The sequence below is a fragment of the Zonotrichia leucophrys genome, chromosome 8 (genome assembly GCF_028769735.1).
Source record: "Zonotrichia leucophrys gambelii isolate GWCS_2022_RI chromosome 8, RI_Zleu_2.0, whole genome shotgun sequence".
NCBI lineage: Eukaryota > Metazoa > Chordata > Aves > Passeriformes > Passerellidae > Zonotrichia > Zonotrichia leucophrys.
The window spans coordinates 7,285,338-7,304,890 of NC_088178.1; the positions used below are offsets into that span (position 1 = coordinate 7,285,338).

The 19,553-nt window shown below is 45.0% G+C and overlaps 2 protein-coding genes across 3 annotated transcripts in view; one reads left to right on the top strand and one right to left on the bottom strand.

Annotated features, from left to right (window-relative positions):
- The window catches only part of COLGALT2 (collagen beta(1-O)galactosyltransferase 2), a 47,943-nt gene extending 47,670 nt beyond the window's left edge, over nt 1–273 (top strand). The window contains exon 13 of the transcript XR_010441244.1: nt 5–273. The gene's annotated coding sequence lies outside the window, so the exon portion shown is untranslated. The remainder of the gene's footprint in view (nt 1–4) is intronic.
- Nucleotides 274–1,125: 852 nt separating this feature from the next.
- Nucleotides 1,126–19,553, bottom strand: part of RGL1 (ral guanine nucleotide dissociation stimulator like 1) — a 52,644-nt gene continuing 34,216 nt past the window's right edge. The window contains exons 6-18 of one of the 2 annotated variants that reach the window (XM_064720028.1): nt 16,419–16,543; nt 15,575–15,790; nt 12,374–12,477; nt 11,229–11,313; nt 9,313–9,402; nt 8,091–8,177; nt 7,834–7,866; nt 7,045–7,166; nt 6,549–6,638; nt 5,166–5,349; nt 4,175–4,540; nt 3,012–3,126; nt 1,126–2,570 (exon numbers count right to left, since the gene is read on the bottom strand). In XM_064720028.1, the coding sequence (XP_064576098.1) occupies nt 2,473–2,570; nt 3,012–3,126; nt 4,175–4,540; nt 5,166–5,349; nt 6,549–6,638; nt 7,045–7,166; nt 7,834–7,866; nt 8,091–8,177; nt 9,313–9,402; nt 11,229–11,313; nt 12,374–12,477; nt 15,575–15,790; nt 16,419–16,543 (1,715 nt within the window). In that variant the 3' untranslated portion in view covers nt 1,126–2,472. The remainder of the gene's footprint in view (nt 2,571–3,011; nt 3,127–4,174; nt 4,541–5,165; nt 5,350–6,548; nt 6,639–7,044; nt 7,167–7,833; nt 7,867–8,090; nt 8,178–9,312; nt 9,403–11,228; nt 11,314–12,373; nt 12,478–15,574; nt 15,791–16,418; nt 16,544–19,553) is intronic. The other variant, XM_064720029.1, reaches the window with a different exon arrangement.

Sequence of the window (19,553 nt, forward strand, 5' to 3'; positions counted from 1 at the left end):
CCAGGTCTCTTGCTTGATGAGCCCACATGGCCTGTGTGAAGGACACTGGAAGTCTTCACCCCCTCCACCCCAGCACCAGGCCTTGGATCTCCTCCTCTGGAGTGGAATTTTTCCAGTTACAGCCTCATCTCATGCATGGCCAGCATAAGATGAGGCCAGAGTCGTTCATGATACCCCCTCCATGCTGGCCACAGCTCCAGTGAGTATTGTTCCTCTTCCACAGGTTAACCTCCTGTCAGTGGACCAATCCACTGGTTCTCTTTCAAGGGTCAGGTTCCCTCCATTCAACAATAAAGTGTTCTTCATTATCTTGTTGATGTGTACAACCAAGGGCCAAATGTGGCAGTGCCTTAGACATGACCTTAGGTCCCTGACACAGTTTTGTTGGTTTTTTTTTTACTCAGCTAATGGGTTTCAGAACTGAGCAGGAGCACCAGCTTTGAACCAGCCTTCTGGCAGCTTCTTCGTAAGGCAGGCTGTGGTGGCAGGTCCTAAAAATGGTTAATTGCAGTAGGGACTGCTTGGAACCCACCAGCTTGGTGTTTGCTATGGGTTAAGGATGGAAAAGTGCTGTTGTGCTCTCACTATGGCATGTGAAATTCCAAGTTCACCAATGGATTGTGTTGATCCTGAAGGAAATGGACTGAGGTCCTGGTGTTGGGTTTTGTGGCCTGAGGTAGTTTAAAAATCAGATTTAGGTGCTTTTTGTTGTCTTCCTTAGTGTAACATGAGAGGCCTTTAAGTGGCCAGGGCAGCTGTAGTTCAGGGACTGAGTGTGAGACTTGTGGGCAGCTTTAGGAGCCTCCCTTCATGCTGACTGATTTGTGAGATGGCAGAAAGGGGCTGTAGTGAGTAAACTGTTAATCTGAATGTTGGTGTTGTGTGCAGGGAGGGGAAAACACAACAAAGATTGGGAGAGCAGAAGGAAAAACACACAATGGGGAGAAATGGATACAGTCAAAGGCACTTCTTTTGTATTATCTGCCCTCAGAAGTCATTCAGTGGCTCAAAAGAGAATAATTTCATGCAGAAGACATAAAACCCAGTTACGGAAATCTTTAAGCTGAAACCTCAGGAAATTGCACAAAATATCCCTGTCTCTCAGAGGCTGCTGTGTACATGGCTGATGGGCTGGAAGGGCTTTGGTCCTTTGGAGAGACTGAAAAAAGTAACAGCAAGGGAAGTGCTGTGGGGTGTTTTTACACATCTGACATACACTAATAATAGGAAATTGACTCATTCCAGGCAAATATTAATGAAAAACAATTTATATACTTATCATATAAAGATTACAGGTAAGCAGTTAAAAACAGAACATATATAAACATTTGCAAAGTGTAATTTTAAAATCCAGAACATTTATGTTTCAGCTTAACACTGCCATACACCCTCTGAGTGAGCAGTACTATATACAGTAGGAGCTATGCTATGTACACAAGGAACTGCACTGTACAGACCCCAAATGCAGAGAAAAAGAGAAAACTGAACTTCTAGTTTGCCCTAACTCTGGGCAAAGGTTAAGGCTCAGTAACAACCCCCCCTGTGTCACCCTATAACAAACAACTGGAATTCATTAATTGTTCAGGCTGTGACCTACACCAGGCTTGTGGGACCTGCCATAGGATTCTTGGATGTAGAGCAGACCTACAGTTGGTCTGTTTTACCTACCTGTAAACAAAAGTGGTAAATCCAAATGTGGTGTAAAACTTACCTGAGCCCAGTGCTGCAAATTAGTGCCACAGAACTGGGGGTAAAAGGCCCAGGCATGGATAAAACTCTGTTTTAACTAATGATCCTTAAGAATCCTAAGCTGTTTGTTTGGATAATAGCTCCTAGATCTGTGCAGGGATGCACAGTGCTACCAGCAGAACCAGAAATACTCTGTGTATTTCATGTGTCTCAAACCAGGGCTGCTTACAATCCAATGTCTTACTTATGGCTTTTGAAGAGGTTCAGATTTCAGTTCCAGCAGAGGATTGCACATTGGGAGGACATCCTTCCATCACATGGGAGTGCACACAGAAGGCATCAGGTTCTGGTCCATGGCTTAACCAAGTCCAAGAGAAACCACTGTGTTGTGACATTCAGACCTCCATCCAACACCAAGTAGTGTTCGTCCCATTCATGACGTTCATGCAAAGGCAAGTGCAGTTCATTCATTTTACAGTTCTTTGGAAACAAGATCCAAAATGGGTCATTCTCTGGTATAGAACAAGTGCAAAAAATTCTCAGCTGGTTCAGGCAGACACACTCAGAACTTGCTTCAGTTCTATAAAAATAAGTTCAGATGATCTTTTTCTGTATAATACTGGCATGAAGGAGACCCTTTTCTCACAGAGATGGCTCATGGCGTGTCCTCAAGACAAATGCAGCAGCCTTTGCACCAGGGCTGCCCATTGCTCCAATTGCACATTTTCAGCAGGGGACTCTGACAGATTCCCTGTGACCCGGGAGGGCAGTGCAGGTGCAGCCTCAGCCCAGCAGCTCTGCTCTCTTCCTCAGGATGAAGTCAAAGTTGACGTGGCTGTTCATGCCGTAGAACACGTTGGCATCACGGGGGAACACCAGCTCTGCACAACAGGGCCACAGCAGAGTTAGAGGGGAGGGGACACAGCAGCAGCAAAGCTGAGACAGGACAGCGTGGGAAGGGCCAGCTCCCTGTTCTGCCACAGCAGCATTGGGAGCAGGGGGAAAGGGAGCATGCTCAGCCTGGCAGAGGCCCTGGCAGACTCTGAGAGGAAGGCTGAAGATGGGTGGGATCCAAGGGCCTGGTGCCAGGGAGGCAGAACATCGCTCCCGCCCAAAATCCTGTGGTCACCCCATGGCTGCAAGGCACACATGGCTGTGCCTGTGGGAAGGGGGCTGTGCTGACAGAAACCACTCCTGAGCAGCCAGGGGGTTCTCACTGGCAGCTGTGACCCGTCAACAGCATTTCTAATGCTTCCCGTTTTACTCTTCCCTTTGAAATCCAACAGAACTTTGCAGGCAGCAGCAGAGTTCTGCTTCCCTACCTTTGTCTTCAGAGATGACCTGCACGAGCTCATAATCTTCAACTGCATCAGGCTCCAGGTTGTGCTTCAGCAAGGCTCGCTGGGTGACATCAGGGATTCTGTCTTGGTTGGTTATCTGCAAAGACAAGGTGCAATGAGAGATTCTTCTCATTCACTCTCGTGGTTTAGTACTTAGCTAAACCCGACTGCTTGTTCTTGGAAGAGATGTCAAGAGAACTGAAAGCACAGGTCAGTAACAAAGGGGCAGGTGCTGACAGACACTAAACTTAGCATTTTTGACATTTGGAGGTGGTGGCTTTTTAGTCCAAGCTGACTCAGGTACAGTACTAGTGAGACAGCAGGAGATGCCAGTGCCTGCTCCATCTGAGACCTCACTCTCACCAGCCACTGAAGCCCCTGTGAAGGGCTGCCCCAGCTGCTGTTGCAGCCTCCTGCTCTAAGTGCTCCCTTGGACATCCTGCAGAGCCTTCTGGCCTTGTAGCTGGGTTTGCTGTGTGCAAGTGCATCTGGAGCAGACGAGCAGCTCCTCCAGAGCCTCCTGCAGTCTCACCAGCAGCCAAATCTGTCAGGCCCTCAGGGACCAACTTGCTGGATTTGGGGAAGTGAAACCATGAAAATCAGGAACTAAAGATGCTGAGAACTATCACGCTTTTGTTTCCCCCCCGGCTGAGCTAAGCCACGTCACCCATGGTCCAGCACCAGTGGCATTGCTGGGATATGTCTGTGGAATAAGCAGAGAGGGAAATGCCTGAATTCTGGGGCTGCTGGTCTGGCAAGAGGAGGGAGATTGTCCCTTCTTCACTGGGAAAAGCTGTGGAATTAAAGGGCATGTCAGCTCCCTGTTTCCAGAAACCAGCTCCTGGGGAAAGCTGCCCCAGGGAAAATGTACCAGCTTATGTCAAAACCCCAATGTGCTCACAGTGCTTCACCTGGAGCTTTCTGATTAAAACACAAACTCCCATTTCCAGACCAGAAACTTCCCTAAAGCTGTTTCAAGACATCTCATTCCTAGCAGGCTCCACTGTGCATGGCACCATGTGCCATTTTCCCATTGCAGCCAGGTTTGATGAGCCAGCTCAGTGCAGGGGGGCTCTCAGAAGGCAGTGCTGGGTTCAGCCACCCGCCTCGGGCACAGGTGCCGAGCCCAGAGCCGTGGCACTCACCAGGATGCTCTTGTAGATGCTGTCCTGGAGCCCGTCCATGCTGACGCGGATGATGCAGGAGCCGTCGCTCTGCCGGTTGTACACAGGCAGCGCTCTGGGGGCACTGCCCAGCACCGAGCCTGAGTCCCTGCAGGGCACGGAGCCACTGTCCAGGCCTGAGCCAGCGTCACACACGGAGCCCTTGCTGCAGCCTGAGCCCTTGTCAGAGCTGATGGAGCCCTTGTCAGAGTCATAGCCCTTGTCGGAGCCCACGGAGCTCTTGTCATCATTGGAGGCCAGCAGGAACGAGGGTAAGGATGACACCCCTGAGGAAGGCGTGCTCATGGAAGAGTCAGGAGAACAGGAGGATATGGAGTAGGCAGAGATCTGCACAACAGAAAGGACAGTGCTGTCACAAAGGGGACATTTGGTGTGTGTGGCTGCGTCATTGTGCCAGAGGAACGGGAGAATGCAGAAGGCACAGATAAAACCTCAGTGACCCACACTGCTCAGCCTGCTGAACTGAGAACTGAACTTCACTTGATTAATTCCAGCATTTAATGACAGTTTCTGTCCTGCTGGGGATGCTCTGGCCTCGCAGTAAGAGCAGCCCAGGAGGTGGCAGCAGATCCAAGGAACAGCCTGAGGCTGTGGGCAGCCAGCCATGAACTGGGACGGGCTGGGAAGGAGCAGAGGGTGTCGCAGGCACTCCTGCTCCAGGGGAGAGCCTTTACACAAGTGGAAATACACACACCCCTCCTCTCTGCCTTCTCCTTGAAACTGCCCCCTTCCTTCCCCTGCTCAGTGTTTGCCTTTCCCTCCCTCTGCCTTGCTCAGAAGCTTCCTGACAGAACAAACCCACTGTGAAGGACAACACAGAACATTGTGAAAGAGCCCCGACTGGATTACTTCCATTTTTACACATTTCTCTCTCCATTTCACTAAAAGCAATGCTTTAGTCAAGACCAAGAGCCTTAGGCCTGCCTGCAGCACGCAGAGGCCCCAGGTGTACCTTTTTCAGAGGGTCCTCCGGACTGGAGACAGGAGTGACACACACATCCTCAGTTTCAGAGTGGTTAAACTCACACGATGAAACACTGGCTGAATCCGTGCTCTCCCCAGAGCTCCCTCCTGCAGGAGAGCTCTTCAGGGGTTGTTCTTTGGGTGGCGTGAACACATCAGTGCCCAGAAAAAGTCTAGGATAGAAAGAAAGAAAGCATAAAAGCCAGTAAGTGAGAGCTGGGCTGAGCAAAGCTGTCCCTTGGTTCAGAGCTCTTACATTCTGGAGATTTTTCCTCTCTGGAGTGGCCTGTTGTCATTTCCTTTGTGGTGTTTATAGTTTGTCCAGAGGCTTTGTCACGGGCTAACACAACACCTTCCTGACCCAGAGTGCCCACAGCTGCAAGGCCACAACCAGCTCATGCCCCACTAGAACAACACTCCCCTTCCATCTCTTCACATTTTCAGGCTCATTTAGCAGAAAAAGGGGCTTCAAAGGGCAAATTCACCCCCCTTCCAATTCCTGCCCTCTATTAAGGTGCCACAGGTACCAGGTTCTCACAATAAGGAGATCATAAAGTGTAAATTAAAGGCACTCCCTCTCCAAGACTCATTGCTAAATGCAGGTCAACTGGCTTGAAAGGAGTGCCAAAGGGAACAAGCTGGTCTGACCCACCAAGAAGAGGGGCAGGGAGCATCAGCATGCAGTTATTGATTTAATACACCTTAAAGAGGTGTCACTGACTGCTTTTCTACAGTATTCACTTGCAAAACACATTCAGAGTGCAGATAGTTTTACTTCAGTCTTTGAGCTCTGCTTTATTCCATGCAGCTTTCCCTGCATTCCTGCTAGCTTCTTGTTTCCCATGTCCAGCTGCATGACGGCACTGTCCTGTCTGAATCTTTGTGGTATTACACCAAATTGGACTATGTCCTCATGATTTTTTTTTCCTTCTCCAGCTGGTTGTTTCCACTATCAAATGCCTCTTTGCTAACCTTAATTTTCATATTAAAATCCTGTAAGGAAATTTTGCATGTCTATAGCAATTTAGACTAATAATAGACCAGACTTCATCCTCCTTTACTCTGTTTTCCTGCTGTGTTCAGCAAAGTTATTACACAACAGGTACTGAATTATAATCCATCACTAAAAATGGTTTCTTTTTTTGACACCATAGGAAGGATTCTTTATTCTAGTCTCTTCTAGCTTTAATAATCCTCATGACTGCTTCCAGCAACAGAAAGGGACAGCTTCAGCCACAGGGCTGCATTTCTCCTTAAAGCAATGCAGGGTTGTGGATCCCCAGCCAGGTTCTGCAGCTGATTAAATGAGCACTGCTTGAGTTATCCAGGTGCCTATTCCCACCCCACCACCCCTCTGCCCCATCACACTCACGTGCTGATCCTCTTCACCATGCTTTTCTGGGATCTGGGAGACAGGATGTTGGTATCAGCAGCTGCTTCAGCCTCACGGGAGAGTTTGTAACTGCAGGGCAGAGGCCAGCAGGTGAATATTTGCAGACAATGTCATTTAGTAGTACAGTGTTATTCAGTTGCACAGTTCTCCTTGAAACTGCCCCCCTTCCTTATTAGCTGTTATTTAGCTGTACAATGTTATTCAGTTGTGCAATGTCATTTAGTTGTACAATGTTATTTAGTTGTACATCTCATGGCAGCAAAATTCAAGAAATCCCAGTCCTTCAGTTACTCTCACCTCACAGAAGGCAGCGGCACCACAAAGGCGAACACTGCTCTGTCTGCACTTTACCAGGGCCAAGGGGATATTTCACCTCCTTATAACAGGTTTTAAATCTCTCCAGTGTTTGCATGTCCCTGCCCTGCCCAGGTGTGGGGGGTGAGAACAGAGGTTTTCAGCTGCACTGAGCACCCACCTCTCCTCCTCTGTTAAGTGTCGCTGCCTCCTGAACCACTGGATGAATTTTTGGTCTGGTGTCAGGCAATAGCTGTTGCATGAAGATTGCAGGAGCTTGATCTGAGCAATGACTTCAAATTCCTAAGAAAATAAATAATCACACAGAAAGTCTAATTAGAAAACAAGATTATATTCATTCATACAATGAGGGATCCAGGACAAGCTTAGCTTGATGTGAAGTTCAGTTTCAGTTGAGTAATTATTTCAAGAACCAGTTTTCTAACAATAAAGTGGGCTTTTTTCCCTAGGATCCATAATGTGCACTCACACTTGCTCCAGAGGAATGTAAAATACTGCCCTTAAGGCATGTGACCAGAGTGTGCTGCTCTTCTGTAACTGCACTCATACACACCCTGCCAGAATAACCCTGGATTGTTCAGGGCAGGTCACTGAGCAGTTCAGGGCAGGAAATGGCTCCATCTCAGCCAAGGCCAGGTCTGCTTTCAACCCTAGGATGGAGATCTGGCCTGACTTCACTCAGCCCAAGGTAACCCCAGCACCTTTACTCCTACAGGACATTACTTATCTCTGACCAACAAGGAGAGACTGACAGCCTCCTCTGTACCTGGTTTGCTGTCTGCAGACTTTCACCTACAAAGGGTTTCCTGCAGGAGAAGGAAGATATTTACTAACTGCGTGTTCTGGAAAGCAAAGGTCTCCTGCCACCAGGCCTGGTTCAGCTGCTAAGGACAAATGCCCTTGCCCAGAGGGTATCAATAAACCAAAAATCACAGAACATTCAACCTACCCTTCGTCTCTTCTCAAAATTGATCAGGCCACCCTGTTGGAAGGAAAGAGGAGGGATCAGAGAAGAGCCAGACTTTTACCTTGAGATAAATGCACAAAAATTCACACAACTTCCAGTTCAAAACACTGCATATTGCTTCCCTTTTCTTTTTGTAAACAGATTTTAAGAGCTGCAGAAGGAGAGGATGCAGAACCGTGTAAACTCAGTTGGGAAGGCAGGGAGGGTATTTAGAGTTCCAAAGAATTGCCCCAAATTACCTCAACATAGTCCTGAAGGGCTGTGTCAAGCATGATGAGATCAGTCAGGAAGGTGCCAAGGTAAGGGACCGTGCCTTGCATCACTCCCTGCAAGTGAGCAGAGCAATGCTGGATTAACTGACTGAAAAATGAGAATAATTACAATTCCAGAACACTCCTGTGTAAGAAAATGAAATTAAAGTAATCTGCTTAACCAAGCATCAGTCCTATAATTATGTTTTCTTTCATTACATCATTTTCATTAGATAATCTAGAATTTAAACCCAATTCCAGTGAGATCAGGATGCTCTCACAGGTATTACCCAGTGGTTTTGCATTACAGTATGGCCATCATTGATTCCCAACATGGGTCCCCAGGAAACCCTGCCTCTGGGAGAAGCACTGAGGACCAGGGACAGGGTCCCTCTGTCACCTGCTGCAAGAGGAGCAGGGGAATGGTCCTGGCCAGCCTGTGTGAGCAGCTTCTGCTTCATCCCTGTGGATTTTTACTGTGGAGATTGATTATACCTTGTGGTAGTGAAGTCAAATCAAGCCACCATTTTTTTCTGTCCAAGAAGTGACATCTTCCCCAGCCATCCACTGCATTTTAATGCTAAATAGCCACACTTTAAACTTCTAGACTGCCAGCATTTGCAGAGTTCAGGCTGGCTCTACACTTGCAAAGGAAACACTTGTTTCTACCATCCAGAAGTATCCATATTTTTCCCAGTCAAACAACTACACAGACAAAAATCATATTCAGCACTTTTGCCTCTCTATTCCAGAATTCTCTCCCCCTGTCATTTTAAATCTTTGCCAGCTTTGAGACAAAAACCATTTTCACCAGCAGACTGGACCCCAGACACATTTTACAAAGCAATCTCTGTCAATTTTCAAACTGGTATGTCAGAAGCTTCATCAGCATGTTTGAAAGTAAATGACACTTCTGCTCTGCCAGAGCTAATTCTCTTTATCACAAGAACTTCAGTATTTACAGCAGCACACGTTTTACTACATGGAAATTGCATTTCTCTCTAAAGTGTAACAAGAGTAGATAATGGAACTCCTTCTTGTAGGACTGAAAAAGAGAGCTGGAAGTGATGACCACATGTTTATATTCATCAATCCCCTCCTGCCCACTCACTCTGGAGAAGACCTTTCTGGATTTTGCTTCTTGTAGAACTGACCAATTAGGTTAATCATGTTACCAGTTCAAAAATGGGAGGAAAATCCCCAAACACACCTTGTTTTTTTGAAGTTGCAGTCGTTTCTGTGACTTTTTCTGATTTTCTTTCTCACTGCTGTCCAGATTTGCAAATTTGGATGTTGCTTCCTGTGAGGTGATAAAGCATTAAAGGCAATTAATGAAGGATCCAAGTGGTAAACTGAAAACTACATGCATGCAAAATAGTAAGTACATTTAGCCAGACAAGTTAAGCCAGCAAAAAAAACTTGCTGTGCAGACACATGTGTGTCTACATACATGTTGATTTCCTGGGACTTGGATGCTGATTGGGAATTTTGGACAAAAATCACCCAAGATGACTGTGAGGGAGTTCTTCTGCAGAATGGCTTTGGCCAAAGCCAAGTGCTGCTGAAAATCTCATGGGAGTGTAAATCAGAGAAGCTCAGACACACTTCAGGTGTCCAGATGCTCTATCCCAACACTCCTGACATGAGGAATTCTGGTTAATTCCCTCATCAGGCCTGCCACAGGTAAACATCTCCATCTTTGTAATGCTTCGTTGTTTTTCTTATGCTGCAACACCAGCATCCAGTGACTGTGGGTTACTGACTAATCCAAAACCATGCAGGAAATTAAAGGAACAGGTTTCCATCCCCACAGCTCTAGCTTTCATATGAATGGATGTGGATTTCACCACAGTTCTTTAAACCTTTATTTCCCTGGATGCACAGGGGATGTTGGAGTTATGTGTTTCTTACAGTGGTTGTGCAGATGTGTCACAAATCATTATCAATGTCTGTTCAGGAGGACAGAACACTGCTCCCTTTCCATGGCACCCCACCTGTTTCCAATGGCATTTTGTTTGCTCCACACTTGGATTTGCAGGATGGACAGGCAAGGTCCAACACAGCTTCCCTTACAGGGGCTATTTACAGTGAAGGAAAACTAAGCCTTTTGAGGATTCAGTGGATATTAATCCTCCAAATGGTCCAAGATGAAAAGTAGGGGAGAGGTTCTAGCTATTCTGAGGGATTTTTCTCCTCTCACTGCTTCCAAAATGTTTTTAAAATCTGCTTAGGGCAGCTGGAGGGTGATTTACTGAGAGCCAGAGGTCTGGGCTCAGTCTGAGTTGTTTTGTCTTTTAATATTTAGTTAATCAGGCTGTTTTGAACACACATTTTCCCGCTATGCTTATTATGGTCTCACCTGCTTTAAAAATTACCTACAGATGTTGATAAATGGATGATAAACAAAACAGACTGACAGATGTGAGTGTGTTCACCCACCATTCCTGAGCAAAACACAGTGTTTCAGATCCTGAGGCAAGGGGCTGAGGGACAGATGCCAGACTGGCTGGACAGAACTGCCGAAGAATGAACTGCTTAGTGAGTTTATAGGAACTTTTTTATGTAGATAGAAAAAACCTGCCACAAACATTCCTTAGCTTTTGCAGAACACAGCCCTTCCCTGCCATTCTTCCTCACCCCTTTCAGGCTCCTGAGCTTACTGGGGTTCACTCAGGAGAGTGCAGGAGTCAAACTGCTCCACACAGAGCCTGCTTTGTTGTCCATTGGGCCACACACAGAGCAGGAAGCCTGCTCCTTCAGAATTCCCAGCCCTGCTTTGTAGTTCTGAGAAAGGTACAGGATAATGGGATAAACATCTTGGACTGATTCCTCAGCTGAAGGTGTGGCACTGCTCCAGTGACCTCCTGGGCTGAGGGGCTGCTGTCCACCCAGATCCTGCTGCCAGAGCCTGCTGGCTGTGGCTATCCAGGCTAAAGCTACTGACTCTTCCAGGAACAAGGAAATCAATCCTCAGCCCAGCAAGAAGTTCAGGTTCTACAGCCTGCTCTTCCCTAAACACCTGGGAAGGTCCTTGAAGAAGAGATGAGCTTTGGCAGCCTGTTTCAAAAAGGGTTAAACCTCCGATTTCACTGAGATCACAAGTTTTGAACTCACACCAGTTCTCACCTTCATCAGAAGCTCCCTACTTGTCAGATAATTGTCATGGTCTGAGAAGATCTCTGACAACTCTTCATACATCAGCAGGATGTCCCTGCACAGGGGAAGATAATGTCATTTATGTCATTAGCAAGCACTCTAAAATCCAATCAAGTTTCTGCTTGTTTCTCATCAATCATTAGCAGTTCTACTTATAAAAGATAACAGTACCAAAATGCACCCATCGAGATGCTGCACATCTCCTGGGAGCCTTGGTGGGACATTCTGGTGCTTCCAGCAAAGTTTGGCCTCATCTGACAGCAAAGAAACATCAGCAGCAGCCCCTGGGCAGGGCTTTGAACTGTCAGTGCAGTGTGAGAATGGGTCAGGCAACACAAAGGAACAGAAAAACCCAAGTTTCTGTCCTATTCCATGTATTCTGGAAAGCTGAAAGCAAGTAAGTGCAGGAGTAGATTTTTGCCCAAGACAAGATAGGCAATATTTTGATCAGAAACACAGGGCAGTAGAAGGAAAATCCGACTTCTTTGGAGAGGAAATACAGAAGGATACTGCCTAGCAGAGGGATACTTTGATTTATCAAAGGCAAAGAAATCTGTTTTCCCCAAAACGAATGAGCAGAACACCATCTTTTCTAGACAGCAACTTCTGACATCTGTGGGGCAGGCAGTAAATATTATCATCACAATAAAGTGAAGAAGTATTTTCTCCCCTGGAAGAAATATTACCTTCAATACTGGATTTTGTAATTTGGGAATATATTTTATGTAAATATCAGCACCAGGAGAAGAGCTGGGAGGATCTGTAGCAAGCTGTATCTCCTCAAACTTCACATGAAAAAAGACAACAAGCAGAGATGGTGGTGACCTGGGAGTGGTGAGCATGAGCTGGGTGAGAAGTCAGTGCCACAGTTTTTCTAGAGAGGTTGTGGAAGACCTAACATGCTAGAAAGGACAGAATTCAGTATCCCCAAGGGCAGGTTGTACCCTCAACAGAAAAGAGGAGCTCACAGGAGGGGTCTGAGCATCCCAGAAATGGGAGGCTCTTCTGACAGGACCCATGTTAGTTAGTGAAGGAACAGAACAGAAAGAGTGAGGAAAGGAAGAAAACAAGGAGCACTGAGCCCTGTGGCCTTGGGAACTGAGGGAGAGGCTTACTTGGAAACACACATCCAGGTGGTCTTCAGTCTATAAATGGAGTTGGACTGCAGAGCTGAAATGATGGCCCTCAAGGAGGAGAAGTTCTTCAGGATCCTGCATTCCTGTGAAAGGAGTGGTTGGAAACACAGGAGCATTAAATGTCAGCAGTGCACAGACCTTGGTGCTCCTCTCTCTGAGCCCTGTCAGGCCTGCTGCACATTCTCACTGCTGAGCAGCAGCTGTGCAAATACTGAGCATCAAGACTATCACTCCCCAGCCACCAAACACTGCACAAGCTTTGGCATTTAGAGCTTGTTTTCCTCACTTTCATGTATTTATGGTGTCACGGCTTCCAGTTCTCCAAGCAAAAATAAAAGTGGAACTGAGTCCATGAAGCCATGGGGAAAGGCACAAAGGTTATACTTCTTTAAAAGCTCTTTATAGTTACCAATCCCTTTTACCCCTTAGGGAGAAAACCAGGCTTTGCCTCTTTATGTGGTATTTAAAATGTAAACCCTCAATCATCTCAGTGTCAATTAAAAATAAAGACATGCAAAGGAATAACCTGTTATTCAAGTATGTGCACACTGTTAAAGAGAAAAACCTTGCCAGCTTTTCCAGAGTTGGGATCAAATCTGAACAGAGACTGGCCCATGGATGTTTCTTGTGCATCTACTTTGTGGCAAAAGCTTGGGCGGAAAAGGATAATGAAAATCTCAAAAAAGTAGCACAGATTCCTCATAAAGAGGAGGGAAGCAAGAGAGCAAGTCTGGTCTGTGACTCCTGGAAATCTGTTGGTGGCTCAAGAACGAGAGCTTGGATGCCACAACCTTCAGCACAGGCATCTGTACATGCAAATCCAGCAGACAAAACACCTGCCAATCTGACCGCTGCATGGAGATAAGAATGTATTCAAACTCAAATTCTGCTTATCAACCTTTTTATGAATCTGATTCTTACCCTAATAATGCTTATTATGTAAAGGATCCTTACAGTGAAAACAGACATGATTTATTTCCTTTGTAGGACTGAACAAATGTAAAGCAACCTCAGCATGAGCAAAAGTCAGACCTTAATCCATCAGCATCTCTGTTCATGAGCTGCATTAGAAGTGACTGACCAGCTAAGGAGAGTACAAGCTCTCCCAGTTACTGACCCACAAAAAACTTCTAATTAGGAGAGTCCATTTATCCAAGTGGGCTTAAGCAGAGAGCCTGGGCTGACAGCACCTGAAGCAGGTGGGCACTTGGGTCAGATAAACACCAAGTTCAAGCCCCAGATCATGGGGCAGGACTCACTGGAACTGAAAGCTGTTTTTGCATGGCTTGGGGCCAAAAAAAAGCCACATAACAGCTCTTCTCCAGAGACTGACATGTTAAAGAATGAGACCTTTCTTTTTGTTCAACTTGAAATTTAGCTTGTGGAGAACATGAATTTAGAGGCACAAATTACCAGCTTTTCTTCTTTCTTCCCAGTACAACAGGAGTTTGAACTGGAAGAACCAATTTGGAACCATCTTGACTTAACTGCACACTGTGTAATTTAGAGCACAGTAGGAGTTTCATTTAATACTGGATTTAGTGTTCTCAGTGGTTCAACCAACTGCAGACTAAAATTGAGCAAGCTTTCGTTTGCATGTAAGAAGAATTTTTAAGACTGGTTTTAATAACTTTGTTTCATGCTGTGTCCTTCACAGAGGGAAAACCAGAAAGAATTCTGTGCAAAAACAGCTTTGATTTTAAAAAATTTAAGCATAACAGGACATTAATTATTTCATTTTTCCTTTTATTTTTAAAGAAAATATTGTTTGAGTGAAATTGGCTGCTCCTGCTCAGGAACCTTAGATCTAGGTGGAGCAAAGGGTTGGCACTAGAGAAAATATCCAGTTTATCTTCTGAACCAAGAAAATGAATCCAAAAGTCATGAGGAGATAACAAGCGAGGAACTCTGTAGTGCTAAGCTTAGTTATCAGTGAATAACTGTACTTTAATGAGTGGATTATTTTCTAATTGAGGCACCTAGCTGTTCAAAACACTCATTTGCATGCACAAAGCAAGCAGCTTTCTTCAGAAGTGGGCAGCTCAGTAAATGTGCACCCAGCTGCTGTACATGTGCCATTATTCTGCAGAGTGTGCACATACATTTTTCATGTGTTTCATGCTACGACTGGAGCACTTAATGAATTAAGTAAAGAGAGAACCAGCAGGGGTGTAGAACAAAGTTCTCCAGCCAACAGAGTGAGTGGGATGAGGGCAGTGCCTTCCCTGATTTCCCCAGGCCTCCCTTCTGCCTTGGGATGATGATGATGTTCTGTCCAGCCTGCCCCAGGAAAGCAGGCCCTTTTAGCTGGTGCCCTCTGCCACTTAGATCTGCATGTAGAAACTGGGAATCAAACTTCCTAATCCCTTCACACAGGCAACAAAGCATCCACCAGATGATGATAAAAACAAGCAGATCTAAGTGCCACAGGAGAGATCCAGGCCCTTCCCCATCCCAGCTTCCTGAACCATGCAGTTGCCAGAGCTCAGGTGCCAGGACTCAATGCTGCCTCTGGAAGCACAGAAGTTGCCACAGTTGGAAAGCCTCTGGCTTCAGCTTTTTCTGACTGTTCTGTAGAGCTCAAAAAGAATCCATGAGATTCTTAGGAGCCAACACACCTCCACATGGAAGTACTTGAAGTGCTCTCTTCCAGAGAGGTCTTGTTTATTGCCAGCTGCCCAGTGCTCCAAGAGGAATGAGGAACATTACAGTAAAATAATAAAACCTAGGAAATTAGCAAACTAGGTATGTAAAGCAGGCATGGGACAACCCTCTTCTTGCACAGATTAGGAAAAACAGGATAAAAACATGGAATCTGCTACAAGACCCTCTTGGAAGCTCTGCTGAGGCACAGGGAGGTGATTCCACATGCTGCTGAAGGCCAGCAGCCTCCCACCATGGAGTGATTGCAGCAGTGGACAAGGGAAGAGCTGCTGCTATCAGCTATCTGGAGCTCTCTAAAGCTTTGGCATGGCCAAGTATCAACCCCATTTCCATGGTGGGGAAGAACTGAGGAGAGGAAGGGCAATATCCATTTGGTATCACAAAAAAATCAGTTAAAAATAGAAAGAATTAGAGCTAAGATAGCCTGGGACCAGTGTGTACAACCCCTTCTCCTCTCCCAACTGCTTCACTCCAAGGCACCCACCCAAAAAACAATAAACAGAATAAATGCTTTACATGTGCAATATGAATCCACTTCTCAATGATCTTGGCCCTCTGCTGGATTTTGAGCTCCCTGGTCCCCAGGATAGTGCTGATGACACATTTGGTGACTGCATTGAACTGGGTGATGGTGGCTCTGACAGTGGGAGCCAGGTTCTTGTTTTCCTTCTTATCCCTTTGAGACCAGATGGATCCCAAACAGTGGTAGGGCACAACTCTTCTGAAGAGCATCTAGAGGGAAACAGAGGAGTGGTAAGCCAGCAGCTTTCTCCTAAATCTTTTATTCACAAGAAGAAATACAGCTTTAGAGGACAAATATGACCTAAATCTAATATGGTACTTGAAGGTAAATATTGGTTCTCTCTTAGTTTAAAATATGCTTTGGCATACTCTTTATGGGCTTGATGCCACAAATGAACTGCCAGCTAAACAATACTGGGAAAATTAGGGACACCTTTATATCAGCTGCATAACCAAGGTATTTTTTTTTATATAATGACATTTAGAAGGGAATTGATAGCAAAATCTGAGCATTACAGTCCAGAATTTCTAGACATCTTTAAGACAGGTACTGTTATAGTTAAAATGTGCTATTTCTCAGTGCCAATAATTTTTGCAAAAGAGGCTACACATAAAAAACCAAAACACAAAAAAAAAAAAACAACAAAACCCACAAACAAAAAACCCTTCAAAATGACAGAAGGAAAAAGCTCAATGACTGAAACATCTGGGATAACCCCAGAGCTGTGTTCTGTGCCCCAGCAGCAATCCTGTTCTGGAACCCTACACTTAAAGCAATATAACTTACCAAAAAATGTTTTATTTTAGAAAGTTGTATTATATGCAATACTCTACATACCACATCCATGTATGTCAACTGTTCTGCCACAACGTGGTCTTGAAAAGAGGAGAATTCTTCTGGACTGCTGATCTCCAGCTCTTCTCCATCAACCAGGTCACTGGAGGAAGTGCTGCAGAACCCATCTGGCCAGGATGGAAAACACCACTCAGTGAATTTATACAGCAAACAATGAATCAAAGCAGGTGTTTATTTTGCAACATCACTGTATTACAGCAGAATGCCCCAAGGGCCCTGCCTGATGTAATGGCCCCACTGTGCCACTGGAGTGAGGAAAATGACCAAGGATTAAACTGGCAAAGAAAAGGTGGAGTAAAAGGAAATAGAGAGAACAAATCTTAGCAGAGAAGGGATTTGATCCATTTGCTATCTGTTCTTCTGAAAGAAAAAGCATTACCAACACCCCAACAAAAATTCCTTACTGGTATTCCACAGTTTTGTTAATCTATTTTTCAGTATTTATAATCTGAAAAAAAATTCAAACTACAAAGACATGAGGCTGCAGTTATACCCCCAAAATACTGCATTAGGAATGCTCTTCTATCCAGAAATAAAGAAGACACCAGATTTCCTGGCACCCTTTGTGGCTACATGGGTAAACTCTCAAAGACAGTTTATTCCAGCAGCCTTCACCTTTTCTCTCAGGGAATTTTTCCAGGAAATGGAATACAGTGAGCACCCACAATATTCTGCTGAATGGTTCTCCTAAATCTGCACTGGGCAGCAGAGAGGAGGTGAGAGCAGAACTGTCCTCACTGAGGGACCTGAGCCAGTGCAGAAAGGAGAGGGTTCCACAGCTGCTGCCTTGTCACCTTTTGGCTCCCAGAAGTTGGCAACCAAAAATTCAAACACCAAGAAATGTGCCCTTGTTTCCCATGGTAGAGGAGGAAGACACAGAAATTCCCTGAAAATAAATCCTAATTCCTTTTACTGAAAGGCAATAGTAACTCCATAGGGAGGGAGAAGAAAATAGGGACTTGTTGAAGACTAAAACCAAAGTACTGAGTTTACTACTGGTGAGATTTAATTTACAAAAACAAAGAGTGTTATGCAAGACTTCATACCCAGTTAAAGCAGAGCATTAAAGCAACAACAGCAGATAATGTGATAGAGAATCATTGTTTTTCAAAATATTTCATTGTTCCTTCCTCCAGTAATTAACAGAACATAATCGCCAATGTAAATTGCTACAGTTTTGATGTAACAAGTTATGTCTACAAGCTGATTTCCATCTGTACATTTGAATTGCACAATTTATTGGCAGAGCTCAGTGGGGTAAATGGAGACCTCTGTTCTAGGCTACTTTTGCATGGCTGTTTTGTAACGATTTGCATAATTAAATGGACTTGGACTGGACTGCTACAAGAATCTCACTCATTTTGGCTTTGTAAAACTTCTTTTTCCATTTGGCTCTTGAAATTCAACTGGAAATCCTCACCACTGAACTGCAGCCCTACCCAAAACCTCACAACATGCTTAAAACAAGGTCCTGAAGCACAATGCAAATTTTCCATTTCTTTTTTTATCCCTCTTTTTCTCCTTCACAGATGTGTGAGCAGTCTTTTCCCTGCTCTCCAACAAGCTGGAATCCCCTTGAACTCAAGTATCTGATCATCTCAGGACCCCTGTGATCCACTCAGCCCTCTCAAAGTCTGACTGGCTCTTGACTGCACTGAGGGCAAGCACGTGTCCCTCCTGACCCTGCAACCTCTGCCTCCCTTGCTTTGCTTGCTCAACCTGCAAGAATTGAGGCCAGAAGCAGCTTTTATCTTCCTGTCTGGTACTGCAATCTAATCTACTGGCATGGCTGATGGCAGCACAGAACAGAGGCTTGATTACCCAAATCAAGCTGTGGGATTAGAGCACAAATTTCAAAATTCAGAACCCAGCAGGAATGCTCTGGGACAGTACTTATCAACAAAGATTGCAGAAAATGTTATCAGGAATTTTGAAAGAAAATGTACCATGATGGAGTTCTGATGAAAGTAAGGCAATCCTAAACTCTTTTTTGCAAATCCCACAGCTTAATTTCATTGCCTGCCTCTTATTTTACTCTAACAAGAAGCCTCTATTCTGCCACAACTTAGAAAATGTTATCATTCCATTCATATCATAGGCCCACCTATGACTCAAAAAATAATGTTTTCAGTTGTCAATTGAGGAAACAAATAGAAAAGCAGGGCTGCTGGGAACTTCTGTTGACTCTGAAGAACAGATGAACCCAAACACAGTTCTCATGAGTTTCCTTTCCCTCTTTCTGAGGGAAGTGATCTGTTTGTTTCCTTTTCCTGATTTATGCAGGTGCTCATCCACACCCACCTATTAGATTGGTACTTAGATACTGCAAAATATATGCTTATGGGAATGCCTTTAGATCCTATATTTGCAGGGATTTATCATCATTTCAACGGGATTTTGTAAGAAAATAAGACATTTTAAGCTATGGTTTTCCAGACATAATTTGCAATGTTGTTGACAATTTTCAACTCAGTGTAGCAAAACTAGAAAATTACTAAAACGTAACCACTTTTCTTAAAACTTTTAAGTTCCTCATTTCAGAATAAAAGGCACAAAAACCACCTAAACTTCCTGAAAAAAGGCACTGAACTTTCCATGTCTCCGTGTCTCTATCTTTCTTTGAGCTGGGGGAACCCAAGCCAGGAAACATCAGCACGAGCGACATCTGAGCCATCCTGTTCCTTACCTGTGCTCAGTAAGGGCCTGGGCTCTGGGCATTCCTCCTTTTCCTGTTCATGACTGAGCTATTTTGGCATTTCACAGTATTATACATTGACATGGTATTTCTGGAGCATCCGGCAGACGTGACTTTCATGGAATGAAAGTGGGGTTTTTTTCTGGCATTTCCTTTATCATTTATGGCATGAATTATTCTCTCTGACCCCTCTACCAAAGGTGGAAGTTGATTCCAGTTCTCATTCACACCCTGTGCGAGCTCCCCCCACTCCCCAGCTCCAGCACAGGAAGTTTTCTGACCAGGATATGGGGATGTGTCAGGTTTGTGTGACTACAGTTCACTATTGTTCCAGCAGCCTGTGACCCCCAATAACGTAACATTTTCCTCTGTCCTTGGATACCAGCAGCCAGCCACTCCAATAGGAAAAAACACCCACAGGC